The sequence below is a fragment of the Cajanus cajan genome, chromosome 7 (assembly GCF_000230855.2).
Source record: "Cajanus cajan strain Asha chromosome 7, NIPB_CcT2T_4, whole genome shotgun sequence".
Taxonomy (NCBI): Eukaryota; Viridiplantae; Streptophyta; class Magnoliopsida; order Fabales; family Fabaceae; genus Cajanus; species Cajanus cajan.
The window spans coordinates 61,290,119-61,309,774 of record NC_138523.1 but is presented as its reverse complement, the minus strand read 5'-3'; the positions used below and the strand labels follow the sequence as shown (position 1 = coordinate 61,309,774).

General features: G+C 28.9%; 1 protein-coding gene across 6 annotated transcripts; it reads left to right on the top strand.

The window, feature by feature from the left end:
* Positions 1–719: 719 nt before the first annotated feature.
* On the top strand, positions 720–19,492 carry LOC145949303 (protein ORANGE, chloroplastic). 6 transcript variants are annotated; one of them, XR_014428068.1, is made up of 13 exons: positions 720–858; positions 6,597–6,647; positions 6,906–7,020; positions 7,235–7,351; positions 7,508–7,594; positions 8,804–8,880; positions 9,113–9,240; positions 9,810–9,946; positions 13,743–13,839; positions 18,161–18,268; positions 18,611–18,700; positions 18,772–18,869; positions 18,955–19,362. XR_014428068.1 is itself a non-coding variant. In XM_083060420.1 (9 exons), the coding sequence occupies exons 1-8, from the start codon at positions 6,654–6,656 to the stop codon at positions 13,836–13,838; spliced, it is 933 nt and encodes a 310-aa protein (XP_082916546.1). In that variant the 3' UTR covers position 13,839; positions 18,161–18,269. The 6 variants fall into 6 exon arrangements, 1 of the variants encoding a protein (XP_082916546.1); XR_014428064.1 differs by lacking the exons at positions 720–858; positions 6,597–6,647 and adding exons at positions 6,654–6,829; positions 19,452–19,492; XR_014428067.1 differs by lacking the exons at positions 720–858; positions 6,597–6,647; positions 18,161–18,268; ... (1 more) ...; positions 18,772–18,869; positions 18,955–19,362 and adding exons at positions 6,654–6,829; positions 12,419–12,559; positions 12,653–12,752; positions 13,210–13,321.
* The last annotated feature ends 164 nt before the right edge of the window (positions 19,493–19,656 follow it).

Below are 19,656 nucleotides of genomic sequence, written 5' to 3'. Positions count from 1 at the left end.
AGAATGCGTCTTCTTGGTGCTGAGGTATATCGTTTGTTATTGTTGTTCTGTTTGGTTAGGTTGATATATCCTATATCTGGTCTTTTGAAGATACCCATTTATTAAATGTTTGGTACTTCTTTTATAAATTTTAAAAGTTAATTTTAATTATGATAATATCAAAATTGTTATTAAATATTTGGTTTAATTTATAAAAAAATTATATCCTTAATTTAATTAATGTGTTTTAAGTTGGATTGAAAACTTTAATTTTACCTTTTTTATCCAGCATTTTTTATTTTAAAATAAACAAAAAGTATTAGTATAATATACATCATGTTATAAAATACGATAAAAAGTAGTTTTATTTTTTAATTTAATGATCATATTTTGTAATAAATATATTCATTAAAATGAATCAAATCAATTTTAGAGAATTTAAAAATAAAATTAAATGTTTTATCAAATTGTTTAATATTTCTATAAATAAATAATTAAAATAAACAATATTTTAAATTAATAAAAAAATTATATGTATTAAATATTATGATTTTTAATATTATTTTTAACTTATTCTTAATATCACTATATTTTATATTTATTGATGTAGTTTATATTTATTTATATAATTAATTAAATACTATTTCATCAAATTTATTAAAAGAAATAGTGAATCATACGGTTCTATTTTTTCAATTATTGATACCTTTTTAATTTGTATGTACAAATGGATCCCGAAGCTTTGGTGACCGCAGACCTACTTTACCCTTGATGTTGTGGTCCTACAATGTTAGAGAGCTTCCATTGAGGTCTTGGAAGAGAGCTGAGTGGGAAGATAAAAACCACTGCATCATTGCAGATACACATGATATCTACAAGGTAATCTTTCCTTTAGTTTTAAGCTTTTTGATTGCAATAAAATTTCTATTTTTCTTTCATTCAAAACTTTAAACTTTTATTCTTTTCATATTATTGTTAAATAATATTTATTAAAATTATCTTATTTAAATAATTTTTTTTTATTTAAATGTTAGACCATACATTAAATCAAACTACATCACTAAATAAAAGTATCTATCTTCAAATCACAAAGGAAAATGACATGTTTCTAATTATTGTTTTATCGGTAAGATCTATAAAAAAAATATTTGGATAATTTTTAAAAATGTATGCATGTGTGTAATTAAAGTGAGAGCCAAAAAGTTTAACCACTATAGAAAGGTGAGACAAAGAATTGTTTTATGGTATTTTTATGTTACTCTGCTATTCCTTTTGTTGTTCTTCTTTGCAATACGGTATAACGTGTAGATGTGATGATATTTTGGTTAATGTAGTTAGATAGATGCTCGAACTTGTTTGGTTTGATATAAATATAGATGTATAGATTTGAATTTTAATTTTTAAACTTGAATTAAATTGACATGTTTAATCTAATATAATCGTTGACTAGAATAATTTTTTTTTTGATGATGCTTTTATTTTAGTTTTCAAAATTATTATAAGTTGAAAATATATAGAGTTTATTATATTCTTTTAATATGTATAATAAACTGGCACAAAGTAAGTTGTTTTTCTTTTATTTAATTTATCTTTTTTAAAACGATAAATGTTTTTTTTCTTTCTATTTTTCTATACGTTTGTCTAAATTGATTATTTTATAAATAAACAATTATCTGTCTTTTTTATGTAAAGGTTTAAATAAGCATAGAGAATAATTAAATAAGAGTTTCTGAATTATTTGGATCAGAGGGATTGCAATTACATATATATGATGTGGAGTTTGAACATTAAATGATTAAAAACATTAAAATTGTGATTGGTAAAAAAGTTAGAAAGCTTCGATGAGAACTATGTATATGAGTTAATTTTATCATTCACTTTAGATGAAAAAATATTAAAGTATTAATTATTTGTTATTCATTTAACAACTATAACTTTATATCATCATAATTTTTCAAATCAAATTTTTTATTATTTTATTTAATGAAATCAGTAAAGGGGTGTATGAAAAGAAATTGAAAAGCTATTCGATGTTTCGATAGTTGTAATTGTTTTCATTCCTCAAAACTCAAGAAAAGCCGTTCTTGTTGAAATTCTTGAATGTGTATTTTATTTTTTTCTTTGTCATTTTAACCACATTTAGAAATTACATTCTTTCTAACTTTTGTGTAATTGGTAAATCATATTTTGATTTTTTTCTTTATATTTTTATTATTTTGTTGTGGAAGTAGTTCCTTTTAGAGAAGTGGCTTTTATCTTATGTGTTTTTTCCCATTATTTCAATCGGATGCAAGAATCCGAAAATCTATTTGTCATATGGAACAGACAGCAGTGGCATTACAAGTCACCAGCGTATAAGACTGCCTAAGGTTTTGCTCATTTGTCCTTCTCTGATTTAGGGTTGTCTCTATGTTTGTCCTTATTTGTGTATGTGTGCTTTATTTGTCACTGTTTGTTTTTGTGTCTGTTTGTGTCTTTATCTTGCATCTCTCTCACTCCCTCTGCGTGGGTGTTTCTGTGACTTTTGTGGGAGTTTGCTTGTGTGTATGGTCATGCCTCTATGTCTATAAATGCATTCGTGTTTATGTTTGTGGGTGCTACTATATAATTGAATTTCGAGAAAGGGATGTTTTGCTGTTATTAAATGTTAATGACCCTTAGCTGAATTAGAATGTTTGAGTCTGAGTCGATCCTTGATCAATTTTTACTTAGATGGTACGATATAGTTGCCCCTAAATTTGACTAACAAATGAATTTTTAAAGCATCGGAAAATGTGATGTTTTTGTCTAGTTGTTGTTTGTTCAAGAATGCCCCAACTTGTTGAACGAAAATTGGGTGTATAAATTCTAGTTACCTGATTCAATTTGGGTGTCACTATGACATGTATTTTGAAAAAGAGATGTTATGCTATTTTTTAGCCTTATTGAACCTAAATGGAATCTTTATGTTATAGATGTCTTTGATTGACCTTGACCATGAAAAGTTCAAATTGTGGGGGCCACTATCATTGAAAACTTGATATCTTTTGTATTCTTGCACACAGTTTTTCTTTTTGATTAAAAAAGTATTGGAGTTATGCTTTATCTTTACCTGTGTTTGTGTATCACAAATAAATTTTTGGATTTGATGCTCACATTAAAGTTTCTGCTAAACATTTTGTACATCTTCTTTTTTTTTTTTTTTTTAATTTATGGGAGCGGCGATGCATTGGTGACAGTGGAGGTTGTTGGGAAACATCTGTAGTTGATATATTCAAACAAGATGGAGAACTTTTCTCTTATATCCTAATTGAACTAATTTCTCATTTGTTATGTGGCTTCAGAGCTTGGGTTGCCTACTTGATGGTGTGGATGAAATACTATTTGTCTCGATGGGGTTGACATAGGAATAGGATTGAGTCCCTTATTAACTTTTTATAATTCTGGCTTCAAGGAGTGGTTTAATATCCTTTGGGTTCCCTCTTTGGTTTGCAGTTGTTTTTAAATTGAAAAAAATTGTACAATATTCCACGAAATCAAAGTGGTATGCTTTTATTTTAGATAACTAATATTTTTCAACATTATCATGCACTAATCTGTCATGCAGTTCATTGGTCTACACTGAGCTTGATTTCATGTATAACTGTCAGTTGATTGTGTTCCAAGTTAGGATGGGTTTTTAAAATCGAGACCCTGTATATTTTTAAAGAGGGATTTAAATTATATTTCAGTTCTTTATAACTCACTTTAGACGAGTTCTACATTGAACAAGTGAATCAAATGGTATACCATGGTCCATTTCTTTTTGACGTGATCTTCACATGTTGCCCCTTGATAAGAGTATGAAGATAAATAAAATGAAGAGCATAGATAAGAAAAACGAAAAAGGAGGTGTAGGTAGTGATGGTGAAAAGAAAATACCTTTGGATTTTAGTATATGTTTTATTTTTCTTTCTTTCTTTGTAATTTTGTGTATCTTCTTTCTATATTGAATTTGTTGCCTGGTTGTTTATGGGTTCCATATTTGTCTTGAGGTTGAAGCTTTGGTCCTGTGAATAAGGAGGATTTCAATTTTGAACATTTCAGTAATCCACTCAGAAAATCTTTCAAAGTTGAACTCTCATTATTAGAAAGGGTGTATGTAGTCATATATTAAAGTGCCAAAAAGAATTTTGAAGACACATACTCTTGTTTTGAAGGGGTTTCTTTCTTTCTTCAAGTATCAGGTTTTGTGTTTGTTGCTGTAGTATTATTCTAAATAGTAGTGAAATAGGTTACTTAAGTTGCATGCTTATCTTCATGTATGTCACATTTCTCGAAAAAAGAAACTGATATTGTCGGACTAAAAAGTCAAGGAGTTGTTCAATGAATTCTCTTATTCAGACATTATCACAATCCTTATTTTAGAATACAACTTTTTAACAAAATCATTATAAAATAACTGCTTTTTTTTTTTTAAATGCATATTGTTTAATTAATGTTGGCTATTTTTTCTCTGTTTATAATTTGATATTAGGTAAACTAGATAAGACTAGGCATAAATTTTTTTAATTTTTAATTTTTAATTTAAGGAAGAGGCAAGCTTATTTATAATCTCACTCACTCCAATCTTATTTATATTTTTTTGGCTTTATTTTTCTGCCTCACTGAGTGCCTGTCTCCCCCTCCCACATCGGTTAAGCATATAATGGTTGCGATGGTCTTTTTAATGACTTGTGTCATCCTCTTCCCTTCAGACAAGCTTTCAGAGTTGAGATGAACCCAATCTGTTCTCAATTATAATATTGTTTCCCATTAGTTATTGGTATTCTGCTTTACTAGTTTAACTGTCTGATGGCAGGTTGAATGTTTTTTTTTATTTTTGCCTTCGTAAAATCTCTCATTTTTTAAGGAATATCTTATCCTTATTTGTGCTATGTTCCTTCTCATCTCTTCTTTTATTAGAAAAGAGTGAATTGAGTTGTATATTGCAAAATCATAGCATCAGTTTAGTGCTCGTGAGAATGATTGGGGTTTCACTAATTTCATGCCTCTTGGTGACTTCTATGATGATCCTATTTGAGGTTTCTGGGTGAATGATAGATGTATAATTGAGGTTGATGTTGCTGCATGTAACACTCTTTATTACTGGTCACATTTCTTCAAAAAAGAAACTGATATTGTAAGACTGAAAAACTAACTACTTGTTACATGAATTCTCTTATTCAGACACTATCACAATCCTTGTCTTAGAATATAACTTTTTAACAAAATTATTATAAAATCTTTATAACATAACTATTTTTTTTTTAAAATTCATATTGTATAATTAATGTTGGCTTTTTTTCTTTGTTTATAATTGATAATTAGGTAAACTAGATTAGACTAGGAATAAATGTCTTTTATTTTAAATTTTAAATTTAAGGCAGAGGCGAGCTTATTTATAATGTCACTCACTCCAATTTATTTATATTTTTTTGAGCTTTATTTGTCTGCCTCTCTGAATGCTTGTCTCCCCCTCTCACTTCTGTTCAAATTTGTTTGATTTTTTTCTTTTCTTTTCTTTGTAATCTGAAATTTCTTTATTTCTCCGCACCCAATGCCCCCTATGTCTTTTGTGTTTCTTTTCTTTTGTTTTCTCTTCAATTCAGAGATGATTGTGGAATACTTTCGCTTTTCTGATTTTGATTTTGAGTTGAACTCGAGTCTTTTTTCAATATCTCTAATTCTTATTTTCTTATGTTTGGAGTGCAATGAGATTGGACTCCTTTGTTGTCCTTATTGCTGTTTTTGATTCCTCTGTCTGTGTCCTGGTTCTTTCTTGAACTTGTGTGTTCTTGTTTTCAAGACCGGGTGTTTTTTATTTAGGCATATAATGGTTGCAATGTTATTGTTAATGACTTGAGTCATCCTTTTCCCTTCAGACAAGCTTTCAGAGTTGAGATGAACCCAATCTGTTCTCAATTATAATATTGTTTCCCATTAGTTATCGACATTTTGCTTGATTGTAGTTTAGCTGTCTGATGGCAGGTTGAATGGTAGGTGTTTTTTTTTTTTTTTTTGCCTCTGTAAAATCTCTCATTCTTTAAGGAATATTTATCCTTATTTGTATAATTAATGTTTTTTTTGTCTTTCTATGTTTATAATTGATATTAGGTAAACTACATTAGACTAGGCATAAATGTTTTTTATTTGAAATTTTTAATTTAAGGCAGAGATAGCTTATTTATAATCTCACACTCCAATCTTATTCATATTCCTTTGATCTTTATTTGTCTCACTCTGAGTTCCTGTCTCCCCTAATCACTTCTGTTCAAATTTGTTTGCCCTTTTTTTTCTTCTCTTTTCTTTCTTTGTAATCTGAAATTTCTTTATGTCTCCACATCCAATGCCTTGTATGTCTTTTGTGTTTTTTTTTTCTCTTCAATTCAGAGACGATTGTGGATTGCTTTTGCTTCTCTGGTTTTGAATCGAACTCGATTCTTGTTCAATTTCTTTGATTCTTGTTTTCTTCTGTTTGGAGTGCAATGAGCCTAGACTCCTTTGCTGTCTTTATTGCTGTTTTTGATTCCTCTGCTTGTGTCTTGATTCTTTTTTGAACTTGCCTTTTCTTGTTTTTAAGACCTGAGTGTTTTTCTTTTATTTAATGATTTTGACAGGGATATTGATTGCATATAAGAAAAAAGATGATGTGGTCATATGTGACAAAGGTAAATATGCTCTGTTTGGGTCGATTCAGTTGCAGCGGGGTCTCTCCCCCAATCAAACCCAACTATTCCGCTTCGAATAACAGATTCCTCCACAGCCCCACATGGCGCCGATTCAAGGCCCATGACTCTTCTTTTGCACCCTCTCTCGACTCTGATGCCTCCGACAAAACCGCTGCTGCTGGGTCACTCTCACATCCTTTTATCCCTATCTTCTTCCTTCTTTTCCCCTGATTTCCCCTTTTCTTCTTCTCACCGCAGATTCTGCATCATAGAAGGTCCAGAAACGGTGCAAGATTTCGCCAAGATGGAGCTTCAAGAAATTCAAGACAACATTCGAAGCCGGAGGAACAAAATTTTCTTACACATGGAAGAGGTCGCAAACCACATCTTCATATTACTTCTCACCGCTTTTCTTGCTGCCTAGGGTTATATTTTTCCTGTATTGAAGATTATGTTGATTTTTTATTTTCTCTTTATTCACTTTCCAAATTTTGTACAAATAACTTGTTCAAAATTGAAATTGCCAATCATGCATTTTACTCTCTGGGAAGTCCTATTTGCAAACAATATCCTCTTATTTTTTGTAGGTTCGTAGACTTAGGATTCAGCAAAGAATTAAAAATGCTGAACTTGGAATTGTAAAAGAAGAGCAAGAGAATGAACTTCCTAACTTCCCGTCATTCATTCCATTTTTGCCTCCTTTGGTAAGTTTCTTGGAGTTTGTCTTAGTTCCGAATCACCTCAATTTTGCCTTTAATAACAGATCACGTGGATTTCTCATTGTTCTTGATGAGCACGAATAATTTACTTTTCATTGCAAGGGTTTGGCAAATTGGTAATAATACATTTATTATTTGCAGACTTCGGCAAACCTCAAGCAATATTATGCAACCTGTTTTTCTCTTATTGCTGGGATAATTCTTTTTGGTGGTCTCCTTGCACCCAGTGTAAGATTTCTATGCATGTAGTTCTATGTTTTCAAGCATATATTACCAAATATGAAATTAGCCGGGAATTTCTTACTTGGTTGTTCCCTTTGCAATATTCTTTTGGATTAAATAACTTGGAACAAATTGACTTCATTTACTTTTGCATTAAAAAACATTTTTCTTGATTTGAATCTAAACTCATTGTACTGGTGCAAGAAATGTACCATTAAATATTCAACTCCATTATTACTTCTCATCAATAACAAAAAGTTGAACATCAGTAATTTTTTAAAATCCAAGAGACTTTTCAAAGAGAAAGGAACGAACTCAGGCAAAAATTGTAATATTTCACTCATTATCAATAAATAAGCTGACCTCTCTACCTCATTTTATGCTAATATTTCAAGTGTTTATTCCCTTTGCATTGGGTGCATTACAAGTAGTTAATTACTTAGCCTCATAGCACTATCTTTAACTATGTTCTTTGCAATGACAATACTATGCATAAGAAGTACTGTAAATAGATTGGTACTGCTTTATTTATTTATTTATTTATTTATGCACATGTTACTTTTAATATATCAATCTTAACATAGAAAGAGTTATTACCATGTGCACTATTAGAAATTATAAAATGATAACTGAGAAAATGAGAGAAAGCAGGAGAAAGAGAGAAAATCTCAGAGAGAATTTGATATACAACCTATTCTGATGCAGAGTGAACTATATATAGGACACGTAAAACACATAACTTAGGGTCTTTTTAGATAAACTTCTCTATCAACACTTTTAAGAGAATAAAATAAGAATAAATGAAATAAGTTTTTCTAAAAGTTAAAACTAGCTTATGCTCAAGTTAATTTGTAGAAATTCTCTCATATTAATTTCTCCAAAATATTTTTTTAACTTATATATAATTTAATTTTAACTTGTTGAAACTTATTTTATTTTTTCATTTTTTGTCTAAACAAATAATTGACAGCTATAACAGACCGTGCTAACTAATAACAGATAATTGACAGCAAATTTTTTTAGGAAACATAATATCTATTAGTGTTTGTAATAGAGACTGTGTAAGGCACATTGTATACTCTAACATGCACGTATGAAAGTCATACTTAATGATTTATACATTTCCTACTTTTATCTATCTTTTGTGGCATTTAGTAAACATGAATTTCATCTATTATTATTATTATTATTATTATTATTTACTTTTCATTTCAGTTGGAGCTTAAACTGGGACTTGGGGGCACATCTTATGCAGATTTTATTCAAAGTGTGCATCTGCCAATGCAGCTGAGGTAGTGCTCTTTCCTGATCCGCTGTTGTCATGTATACTTTCTTCTTGTAAGGAGCAACAGAAAATAGTATTTTTTTCCCCAAAATCCTGATAATGTTGAAAATTTATGAATAGAGCTATGTGTTATTTGTCTATATGGATATTTATTAGTGTTAGTTCATTACTGCTGAGATGAATATAAGTGCATTCTTATTATTATTTCCTAACTTAATTGAATTTGTTGGATATTGTAGTCAGGTTGACCCCATAGTAGCATCATTCTCTGGAGGAGCAGTTGGAGTAATCTCAGCATTAATGGTTGTTGAGATAAACAATGTAAAACAGCAGGAGCAGAAAAGGTGCAAGTACTGTCTTGGTACTGGTAAGATTTAAAATCGTCTCAAGTTATCTGCATTTTCTGAGTCAAACATCTTGATGATGGAATTGAAGGATTTTGTCATTCTTCTTCTCGTAGCATCCTCTCCTATTCTTACTGCACATTCTTTATACTTTCTAGCTGCAAATGAAGAGGCAGTGAAGCAAAAAAAAAAGATTGTCTATTTCGATTAGCAAGGGAAAACATAAATTATGAAATAAAATGAAGCTTGGAAGCTGGATGGGTTCTTGTGCCATTCCAAGTCATATTTACAATAATCCTTTTTTCTTCACAGTATTACAGAATTCTCCTGATCCATTGTCCACAATGTCATGTGTCAAAATGGGACGCTCTACTTTCTGTAATAATATAGCTGCTGAGAATTGTGGCAAAGAATGCATACCTTACGTCCTTGTGAAACACAATGCATAGTCCTGGCAGTAACTATTTATTGCATATCACTCAACATCCAAAGTGTTTGGTTGCGTTTTATCAGGCAATTGGAGATTTTAATCATTTATCTGTTGAAGCTAACTGCTGGAAAGTTGACATATGTATTATACTTTTGCTGTCAGGATATCTTGCATGTGCTCGCTGTTCAAGCACAGGGGCACTTGTTCTGATTGAACCAGTGTCCACGGTCAAAGGTGGAAATCAACCTCTATCACCACCAAAAACTGAGAGATGTTCAAATTGGTCTGGATCTGGCAAGGTTAGTGGTTATATATAATCGGTGAGTGTGTGTAGAGTGATGTAGACAAATGTCTTTATTTTAATTGATTTTTCTTTTTTCTTTTTAAATTTTACAAGTGAGAATTGTGATTTGCGACTATGTTTGGGATGAGTGGTATTTACAAATTTATTGTATTTGTGAAAGATTTAGGAAGCAATGACTTAATATGATATGGATAATTCTGTTATATCAATGCTGGCCATGTACTTTTAAATAGCTGTATTCTGCTAGCTGTATTATATCATATTCGTGTTCCTATTGGTATTTGTACTACCGAAAAACTAGCACATTCATAGGATTTCTTGTACACAGAACCAAATACATTAGTAAAGCCTCATGCATCACGTAAAACATTTTTCCCCATTTTACTCAAATTTATGAAGGGACCATTTTAATGCACCACACACACCAATCATAGGCCAACTAAAAAATGTTAAACAGCCTATCATAACCGATATTGTAAGACTGAAAAACCAACTACTTGTTACATGAATTCTCTTATTCAAACACTATCACAATCCTTGTCTTAGAATATAACTTTTTAACAAAATTATTATAAAATCTTTATAACATAACTATTTTTTTTTTAAAATTCATATTGTATAATTAATATTGGCTTTTTTTCTTTGTTTTTAATTGATAATTAGGTTAACTAGATTAGACTAGGAATAAATGTCTTTTATTTTAAACTTTAAATTTAAGGCAGAGGCGAGCTTATTTATAATGTCACTCACTCCAATTGATTTATATTTTTTCGAGCTTTGTTTGTCTGCCTCTCTGAATGCTTGTCTCCCCCTCTCACTTCTGTTCAAATTTGTTTGATTTTTTTCTTTTCTTTTCTTTGTAATCTGAAATTTCTTTATTTCTCCGCACCCAATGCCTCCTATGTCTTTTGTGTTTCTTTTCTTTTGTTTTCTCTTCAATTCAGAGATGATTGTGGAATGCTTTCGCTTCTCTGATTTTGATTTTGAGTTGAACTCGAGTCTTTTTTCAATATCTCTAATTCTTATTTTCTTATGTTTGGAGTGCAATGAGATTGGACTCCTTTGTTGTCCTTATTGCTGTTTTTGATTCCTCTGTCAGTGTCCTGGTTCTTTCTTGAACTTGTGTGTTCTTGTTTTCAAGACTGGGTGCTTTTTATTTAGGCATATAATGGTTGCAATGGTCTTTTTAATGACTTGAGTCATCCTTTTCCCTTCAGACAAGCTTTCAGAGTTGAGATGAACCCAATCTGTTCTCAATTATAATATTGTTTCCCATTAGTTATTGACATTTTGCTTGATTGTAGTTTAGCTGTCTGATGGCAGGTTGAATGGTAGTTTTTTTTTTTTGCCTCTGTAAAATCTCTCATTCTTTAAGGAATATTTATCCTTATTTGTGTTGTATTTCTTCTCTTTTCTTCTTTTATTATAAAAGAGTTAATTGAGTTGCATATTGCAAAATCATAGCATCAGTTCAAAGCTCGTGAGAGTTGATTGGGGTTTCACTAATTTCATGCCTCTTGCTGACTTCTATGATGCTGTTAGAGGTTTTTGGATGAATGATTGATGTATAATTGAGGTTGATGTTGTTGCGTGTAACACTCTTGATTACCGGTCACATTTCTCAAAAAAAGAAACCGATATTGTCGGACTGAAAACCCAAGGAGTTGTTACATGAATTCTCTTATTCAGATCACAATCCTTGTTTTAGAGTATAACTTTTTAACAAAATTATTATAAAAATCTTATATATAACTAATATTTTTTTAACAGCATATTGTATAATTAATGTTTTTTTTTGTCTTTCTATGTTTATAATTGATATTAGGTAAACTACATTAGACTAGGCATAAATGTTTTTTATTTGAAATTTTTAATTTAAGGCAGAGACAGCTTGTTTATAATCTCACACTCCAATCTTATTCATATTCTTTTGATCTTTATTTGTCTCACTCTGACTGTCTCCCCTAATCACTTCTGTTCAAATTTGTTTGCCCTTTTTTTTTTCTTTCTCTTTTCTTTCTTTGTAATCTGAAATTTCTTTACGTCTCCACATCCAATGCCTTGTATGTCTTTTGTGTGTGTGTGTGTGTTTTTTTTTTTCTTTTCTTTTTCCTGTTCAATTCAGAGACGATTGTGGATTGCTTTTGCTTCTCTGGTTTTGAATCGAACTTGATTCTTGTTCAATTTCTCTGATTCTTGTTTTCTTCTATTTTGAGTGCAATGAGACTAGACTCCTTTGCTGTCCTTATTGCTATTTTTGATTCCTCTGTTTGTGTCTTGGTTCTTTCTTGAACTTGTGTTTTCTTGTTTTCAAGACCTGTGTGTTTTTCTTTTATTTAATGATTTTGACAAGGATATTGATTGCATATAAGAAAAAAAGATGATGTGGTCATATGTGACAAAGGTTAATATCAACTTGATCACTAATGTTTTGCCTGCATTTGTGTGCCCGTTATTTCGCTTTTAGGAGTGTTATTTGGTGGTAATCTGGATTCACTCTGGAGCCCTCTCTGGTACAAAAAAGCAAAAGAAAACAAAAAGTGGATAAATGATTTTTAGAGATAGAGTGAATGGAAAGAAGAATGATGGAGAAGGATACAAATCTGCTGTATGCATAGTTCTTTTAATTCTCTTTGAATTGTGGATTTTTTATTTTGTTAGCATAATGTGTATTGCCTTAGCGATGATCATGTTTATGTAGTTTTTCAGGTGTTGGGACTTGGGTGTGATTTTGCATCTTGACAACAAGTATAACAAGTGCAATCAAATATAAAATAACTTTTGATATCGTCAAAGATTGGGTAAGATTAAGTTTTTTGTTATTGATTATTCTTTGTTAATTGGTGTGTTGATCATAATTTTATAAAAAATGTAGTTATCTTAATTTTTGTTGAAATATTGATTTTTTAAAATATTAATATTGATTAAAATATTACTTCTTTTTTAAATTGAATTTATCTTAAATTATATATTTTAATAAAAATAAAATAAAAATGATAAGTTAGTCCATATAATGAACTAAGGGTGAAGTAAGTTGATTACTAAAATGAATTAAGTTAATTTTTAATAGTTGAATTTATTATTTATTTAAAAAAATTAGCCCATGGACTTACCCTAGCCTATACGGTTTAGTGGGCTTTTTGACTTTATGAATTTTTTCATCCATGAACTTTTAAGGTTGTGGGCTTTTTTGGCAGTCTCTTTCGATATAATGGATTCACTTGTCTAAAACACTTAACTGTCTCTCTGCTTTCTTAGGCTTTCCTATCTGTTTCCGAGTTCTCTTGTGTAGCGTCCTCTGCTTCTTCTCTCTTCATAGTTCAAGAGCGAAACTCAAGAAGCAAAGGACATGCAAAAGTACTAGTAGAAGGTAAACGCTTCTGTCTCTACGACCCTTGTAGTCATTGTCTTCTTCCTCTGCTAAGGCTGCCAAAGGAAAGTTAAGAAAACATTGTTCAACAATTCAATTCTGCACCCCTTCTTGATTGAAATTGAAAAGCTATTCGATGTTTCTAAAGTTGTAATTTCTTTTTTTCCTCAAAATTCAAGAAAAGCCGTTCTTGGTGAAATTCTTGAATGTCTTATTTATTTTTTCTTTGTTGAGTTGCTTTTTAACCACATTTATAAAATACACTCTTCCTAGCTTTTGGTGTAATTGGGAAAATATGGTAAAATCATATTTCAAATATTTTTTTTCTTTATTTATTTTTTATTTTCATTGTTGAAGTATTTTTTTTTAGAGAAGTCGGTTTTTATCTTCACTTTGTGTTTTTCCGCTTTATTTCAATCAGATGCAAGAATCCAAAATTCTTTTTGTCATGTCGAAGAGATGCGAGAGGAAGAAGCAGCCGTGGCATTGCAAGATGCCATACTACAAGACTGCCTAAGGTTTTGTTCATATTTATTATTCCAATTTCTTTCATTTCTTATATATAATGATAATTATTTTATATTATGTTCTGTGAATTTATTATCTGTGGGTATAACTATACCAGCATACTTACATTTAATGTTAACAAGGTAAAAAGAGGGATAAAATGTCTATAATTTAAATCAGTTTTAACTTGATTATCGTTTCAAACTTGTTTTTAAAACTATTATAATTAAAATTTAGTTTTAAAATTGATTATAGTTTACAACTGGTTTATGATTTGAAACATATTTAAAATTGTTGGTAACTTTGATATTCCTTGCGGCAGAAGCTCAATTTCTCACCAATTGATTTTTTTTTCCTGCTGGATCATGATTTTCATAAGCTAAGCTTTCGGTTTCGGTCTTTGTGCTAGTAGCCCATTATTAGTTGTACTAACAAATTGTAACCCATTCTTTATTTCTTTTACACCTTTTTGTCATTGATTGTTTTTGAAGTGTATGTGTGCATGTTGTTTGTGACTCTAGAACTTGATATGTTTTGTATTCTTTCTCACTTTTTTCTTTCTGATTATGTTTAAAGTATGTAAGTTTGTGCCCTATCTCTTTTGTTTATGTCTATGCTCTATCTTTGTGTGTTTTGTGTGTTTGTCTTTGTCTTTGTATGTTTATGAGTGTGCCTGCTTGTATGTGTTTGTGTGTGCATATCTATGCCTTGTATTTGTGTTTGTGTATGCTATGTCTTCATCTCTTTGTTTATGTGTATGCTTGCTGTTTATGTTTGTCTGTGTTTCTCTTTACATGTGATGTGTTTGTGCTGGTGTTTATCTATGCCTATGCCTTGTCTTTGTCTTTGTGTGATTTATCTTGGTCTCCGTGTTTGCCTTTATTTGTGTATGTGTGCTTTATCTGCCTGTTTTTGGATACAAGTTTGTATGTGTCTTTATCTCCATGTGTTTGTATCTCTCTCCCTCCCTCTGAAATGCAAAATCACGAATCTTGATGCTATCTATTTTGTGTATTGGTTTCCTAAATATTAAGAGGTCAATTTGTAAAGTTTTATTTTATATTCAGTGGTCATGACTTTTCTTATTTATCACGTAAAAGTTTTAGTGCCTATACATGTCAGTGACTTTTCACTTGCATTACTGATTTATTTGTAGTTTCCTTTTCAGTTGTCTATGAGACTACTAGTAGTAAAAGGTCTTTAATTTAATTATTTGTAAATGTCAAATATATTTTGAATATAGACAGTTTTATGTGCATATCATTCATGTATTTCATATACAATAATAATTTAATACATTTCAATTAATGATATAATATATATCAAAATAAATTTAAAAACTTGGATTAAAATAATTTTTTTATTACTAATAATCATTACATATATGATGGACAATTTCAAATTTATTATGGATAATAATTTAAGGCTAAAAGTTAAATGATTTTTAAAAAAATGAGAAATTAGTAAATTTATTTTTGTTTCACTTATTTACTGATAATTATTTATTAATTAATTGTCATTGATTAATGTAATTAATTACTGATTTTTAAAATAAAAAGTTTTTGAAAATATTGATTTAGGATATCATTCATATATGGAATGAATTTGACTTCTTATATATATTTAAAAAATTTCTATAGTAATTTATTGCCAATTGCACTTTTAGCGAACACAAACTTCTATTTAATTATAATATATTATCATTACTATTTCATTTGATTTGAGAATGAGAATATATTATTTCTTGTGTAAATGCTTCTTGACCAGAGGGTATGAAGTTGTTAATACCTATATCTCCTTAAATTTTTCTTTAAACTAATTATAGAAATTTTATTCTATTCTTTTACATGTACAAGAAAACAAAATTCAAACCTTTGTTAAGAAATCATTAATCAACAAGTTCGATAACAAGTTTAATCAATTACTTGAAGAAAGTTTTATATCTCATTGAAAACATGTTACTAACTCAAAATAAAATAAAAATTAAAGTAACATTACTTTTAAATAAGATTTTTTTGGATGTAAACAAAGAAAATATCTTGATTTATTAGTTGATTTCATATTATATTTCTTAAAATTATTTATCTTTTATATTATATTTGTTAAAATTATTTATATTCTTTATTTTAAATTATAATTTTTGTCACTTATTTTGTTTTTAGATACTATTGGACATGTCCTACAAAAGGATGACATTAAGGAGAATGAAAAAAAAATACAAATTGATGTTCTTGTTCTTCAAGATTTAAAGTATTGATTTATTTATTTTTTTAAATTATATAATATTAATTTATTTAATATTTGACATTTTACTAATATGTTCAAACTTCATATATTTTGTTCAATAATGTTACTAAAGGTACGTTATTTGGGAAAGTTACGTTGATAAAATGCAACATGTATTTGATGAACATAATCTTAATGGTCCGATTATATTAATTTTTCAATAGTTTACCAACAAATATAATATTCATGTTAAGTTTGGTAAATTCTAAATTTTGTTTAGTTTGTTGATATATGTATTGTATTTATGATAAAAAGATAAAATTTATTTATGTAGGAGAAAATCATGTGTTATTGTAGAAAAAGTAGAAATTATTTAATGAAGTTGAATATTTGATTTCTTTTAAATTTTTAATTATGTTTTATTCATTTTATACATTTAAATATAAAAATTATAAAAAATAGTTATAAATTTTAAATGTTAATTTTAATTATGATAATGTCAAAATTGTTATTAAATATTTGGTTTAATTTATAAAAAATTTATATCCTTAATTTAATTAATGTGTTTTAAGTTGGATTGAAAACTTTAATTTTACCCTTTTTATCCAGAATTTTTTATTTAAAATAAACAAAAAGTATTAGTATAATATACATCATGTTATAAAATACATTAAAAAGTAGTTTTAGTTTTTAATTTAATGATCATATTTTGTAGTAAATATATTCATTAAAATGGATCAAATCAATTTTAGAGAATTTAAAAATAAAATTGAATGTTTTATCAAAGTGTTTAATATTTCTATAAATAAATAATTAAAATAAAAAATATTTTAAATTAATGAAAAAATTATATGTATTAAATATTAAGATTTTTAATATTATTTTTAACTTATTCTTAATATCACTATATTTTATATTTATTGATGTAGTTTATATTTATTTATATAATTAATTAAATACTATTTCATCAAATTTATTAAAAGAAATAGTGAATCGTACGGTTCTATTTTTTCAATTATAAACAAAACAAACACTGTAGGAGGGGGATCTTACTTTCTTAATTCTATTTTGCCTTTTGATTTTTCTTTTTCCCTCGTTCCCGAAAGCAAAAGGGGATCTTTCTTTCTTAATTTTAATTTATAGCAAGAAATGCGATATCAACACATGTTCGGACCAAGTGATTGCAGAAATGATTGAAATGGGTTTTGAGTATTCAAGTATCGTCGAAGCCATAAATGATTGAAACACTGTATGCATAGTTCTTTTAATTCTCTTTGAATTGTGAATTTTTTTTTATTTTGTTAATATAATGTGTATTGCCCAAGCAATCATCATCTTTATGTAGTATTTCAGGGGTTAGGACTTGGGGTGTGATTTTGTATCTTGACAAGAAGTACAATAAGTACAATCAAATATAAAATAACTTTTGATATCTCAAAGATTAGGTAAGGTTAAGTTTTTGTTATTGATTATTCTTTGTTGATCGGTGTGTTTATCAAAATTTTATAGAAAATGTGGTTATCTTAATTTTTGCTAAAATATTAATTTTTTAGAACAATATAGGTTAATATATTACTTATGTTTCTTTTTATATAAATTCATCTTAACTTGTATATTTTTTAATCTATACTAATATATAAAAGGGATACCCTTTTCACTAACCACCTTGGTCTTCACTTTTTTTTGACCATTATACCCTTTTATTTTAAAAAATTAGAAAAAATATTTTTTAATCAAATTTAAGAATTTAAAATTAATGAATTAATCATAATACCAATTAGATTAATATATTTTTATTATTTAACATTTATCTTTATTTTATTTTTAAAAGAGGTATGATGTGCCTCGATTTCACTAGTAAAAATAAAATAAAAATGATAAGTTAGTCCATAAAATGTAGTAAGCATGAAATATGTTGATTTCTAAAATGAATTAACTTAATTTAGTAGTTGAAATAATTATTTATTTGAAAAAAATTAGCCTATAAAACACATTCGTATAAGACAGCCTAAGGTTTTGCTCATTCGTCCTTGTGTGATTTATCTTTGTCTCTATTTGTTTAGGGTTTCTGTTTAGTGGTGTGGTGATACCCTTCTGTTTATGCAGGTTCACATTTGAATTCTAGAATCCAGTAAAGAGAATACATCTACTTTGCTTTTGGGTGTTGAATATCTTATCAACATCTCATACGTAGATGATACCGAAGATTTTAAGGTATGATGATGTTGACATTCATAACTTATAGTTGTCTATTTCTTATGTTATGATTATGATTTATGATTGCTAAAACTTGTGTTTTCAAAGTGTGATAAATGATAGTATACATAGCTAATATATATAAAAATATAACTAAAATTCAGTTAAAAATTTATTTTATAGGTAATTGTATTTTGTTTTAATAAAAGGCACACCAGAGAAGATATAGGCACGAAGAACCCGACTCCTTTGGTTTTGGAAAATTAAAAAAAAAATTAAGAACACGAGAGGTATCTTTGTTTATCTTTTAGTTGTGATTTTTTTGAGACAATTATTACTCACATCATGTTTATGTGGCAGGAAAACATACTTTTTGTCATGGTCATTTGGGATGTATTATATCTCTGTGAAATCACAACGGGAAAAGATAACAAAGTTATTGCATGACAGGTATCTTTGTTTATCTTTTGGTTGTGATTTTTTTTGAGACAATTATTACTCACATCATGTTTATGTGGCAGGAATACATACTTTTTGTCATGGTCATTTGGGATGTATTATATCTCTGTGAAATCACAACGCGAAAAGATAACAAAGTTGTTATTGTATGTAATATCATGTAAGGGATGTTTTTGTATTGATTTGCTCGATGTTAAATGTTTTTATACCTCTGTTTATTAATATGCCATTGCTTCTGCTGACAGGTATGTAGTGGGACAGTATCCTCGATTTTTAAGAGCTCATTAGACGTTTCTAAAAGCTATTGCGAATAAGTTTCTTGAGTTTTTGCATGAGACTTATCCTGGAGTTCAGGTTATGTTTTCTTTCCATGTTTTCTGTCCTACTTTTTCTTATATCAACAACTTAGTTTATGTCCTTTTGCGTGTGCCTGTGTTTGTGTGCTCTGCGTGCTCATTTTTGTGTACTTTGTGTTTGTACTCTATGCTGTGTGCCTTTGTTTGCCTTTGAGTCCTTGTGTGTGCATGCTGTGTTTTGTATGTGTTTCTATGTGCGTGTATCTGTCTTTTTTGTGTTCACAGGTGGTAGTCCTTCAGTTTGGGAACACTACCAATATTCTTGAGGCATATTCATATGGTTCAAGTTAGGAACAAGTAAGTCACTGTATTATGGCAAAATTTAATCCGAACATATTGCTAAGTTACTTGTGAAGCATCTCTGACAAATTTTCCCCCTTGTTTAGGGTATCATGCGGAATTTGGCACTGTTCTTCATCTCATTTTGCAAGGCAGGTTTGTTTTCTCAACTTTATGTCTATCTGTGATTGTATGTTGCAAGTATATATTCATGAAATGTCATGGGTTCAGGTGAAATAAGGTGACCTAGTTTTGGGATTTTTTATGCTTTGTGTATGTGTACCATATCATGCGTGTGACATGTTTGAGAAT

What these genes read in the sequence shown, in the direction of transcription:
- LOC145949303 (XM_083060420.1), top strand. Translation starts at nt 6,654, where the DNA reads ATGCTCTGTTTGGGTCGATTCAGTTGCAGCGGGGTCTCTCCCCCAATC. An exon ending in TTCCATTTTTGCCTCCTTTG is followed by an intron (nt 7,352 to 7,507) that starts GTAAGTTTCTTG and finishes TATTATTTGCAG; the next exon opens with ACTTCGGCAAACCTCAAGCA. An exon ending in CAAGTACTGTCTTGGTACTG is followed by an intron (nt 9,241 to 9,809) that starts GTAAGATTTAAA and finishes TTTTGCTGTCAG; the next exon opens with GATATCTTGCATGTGCTCGC.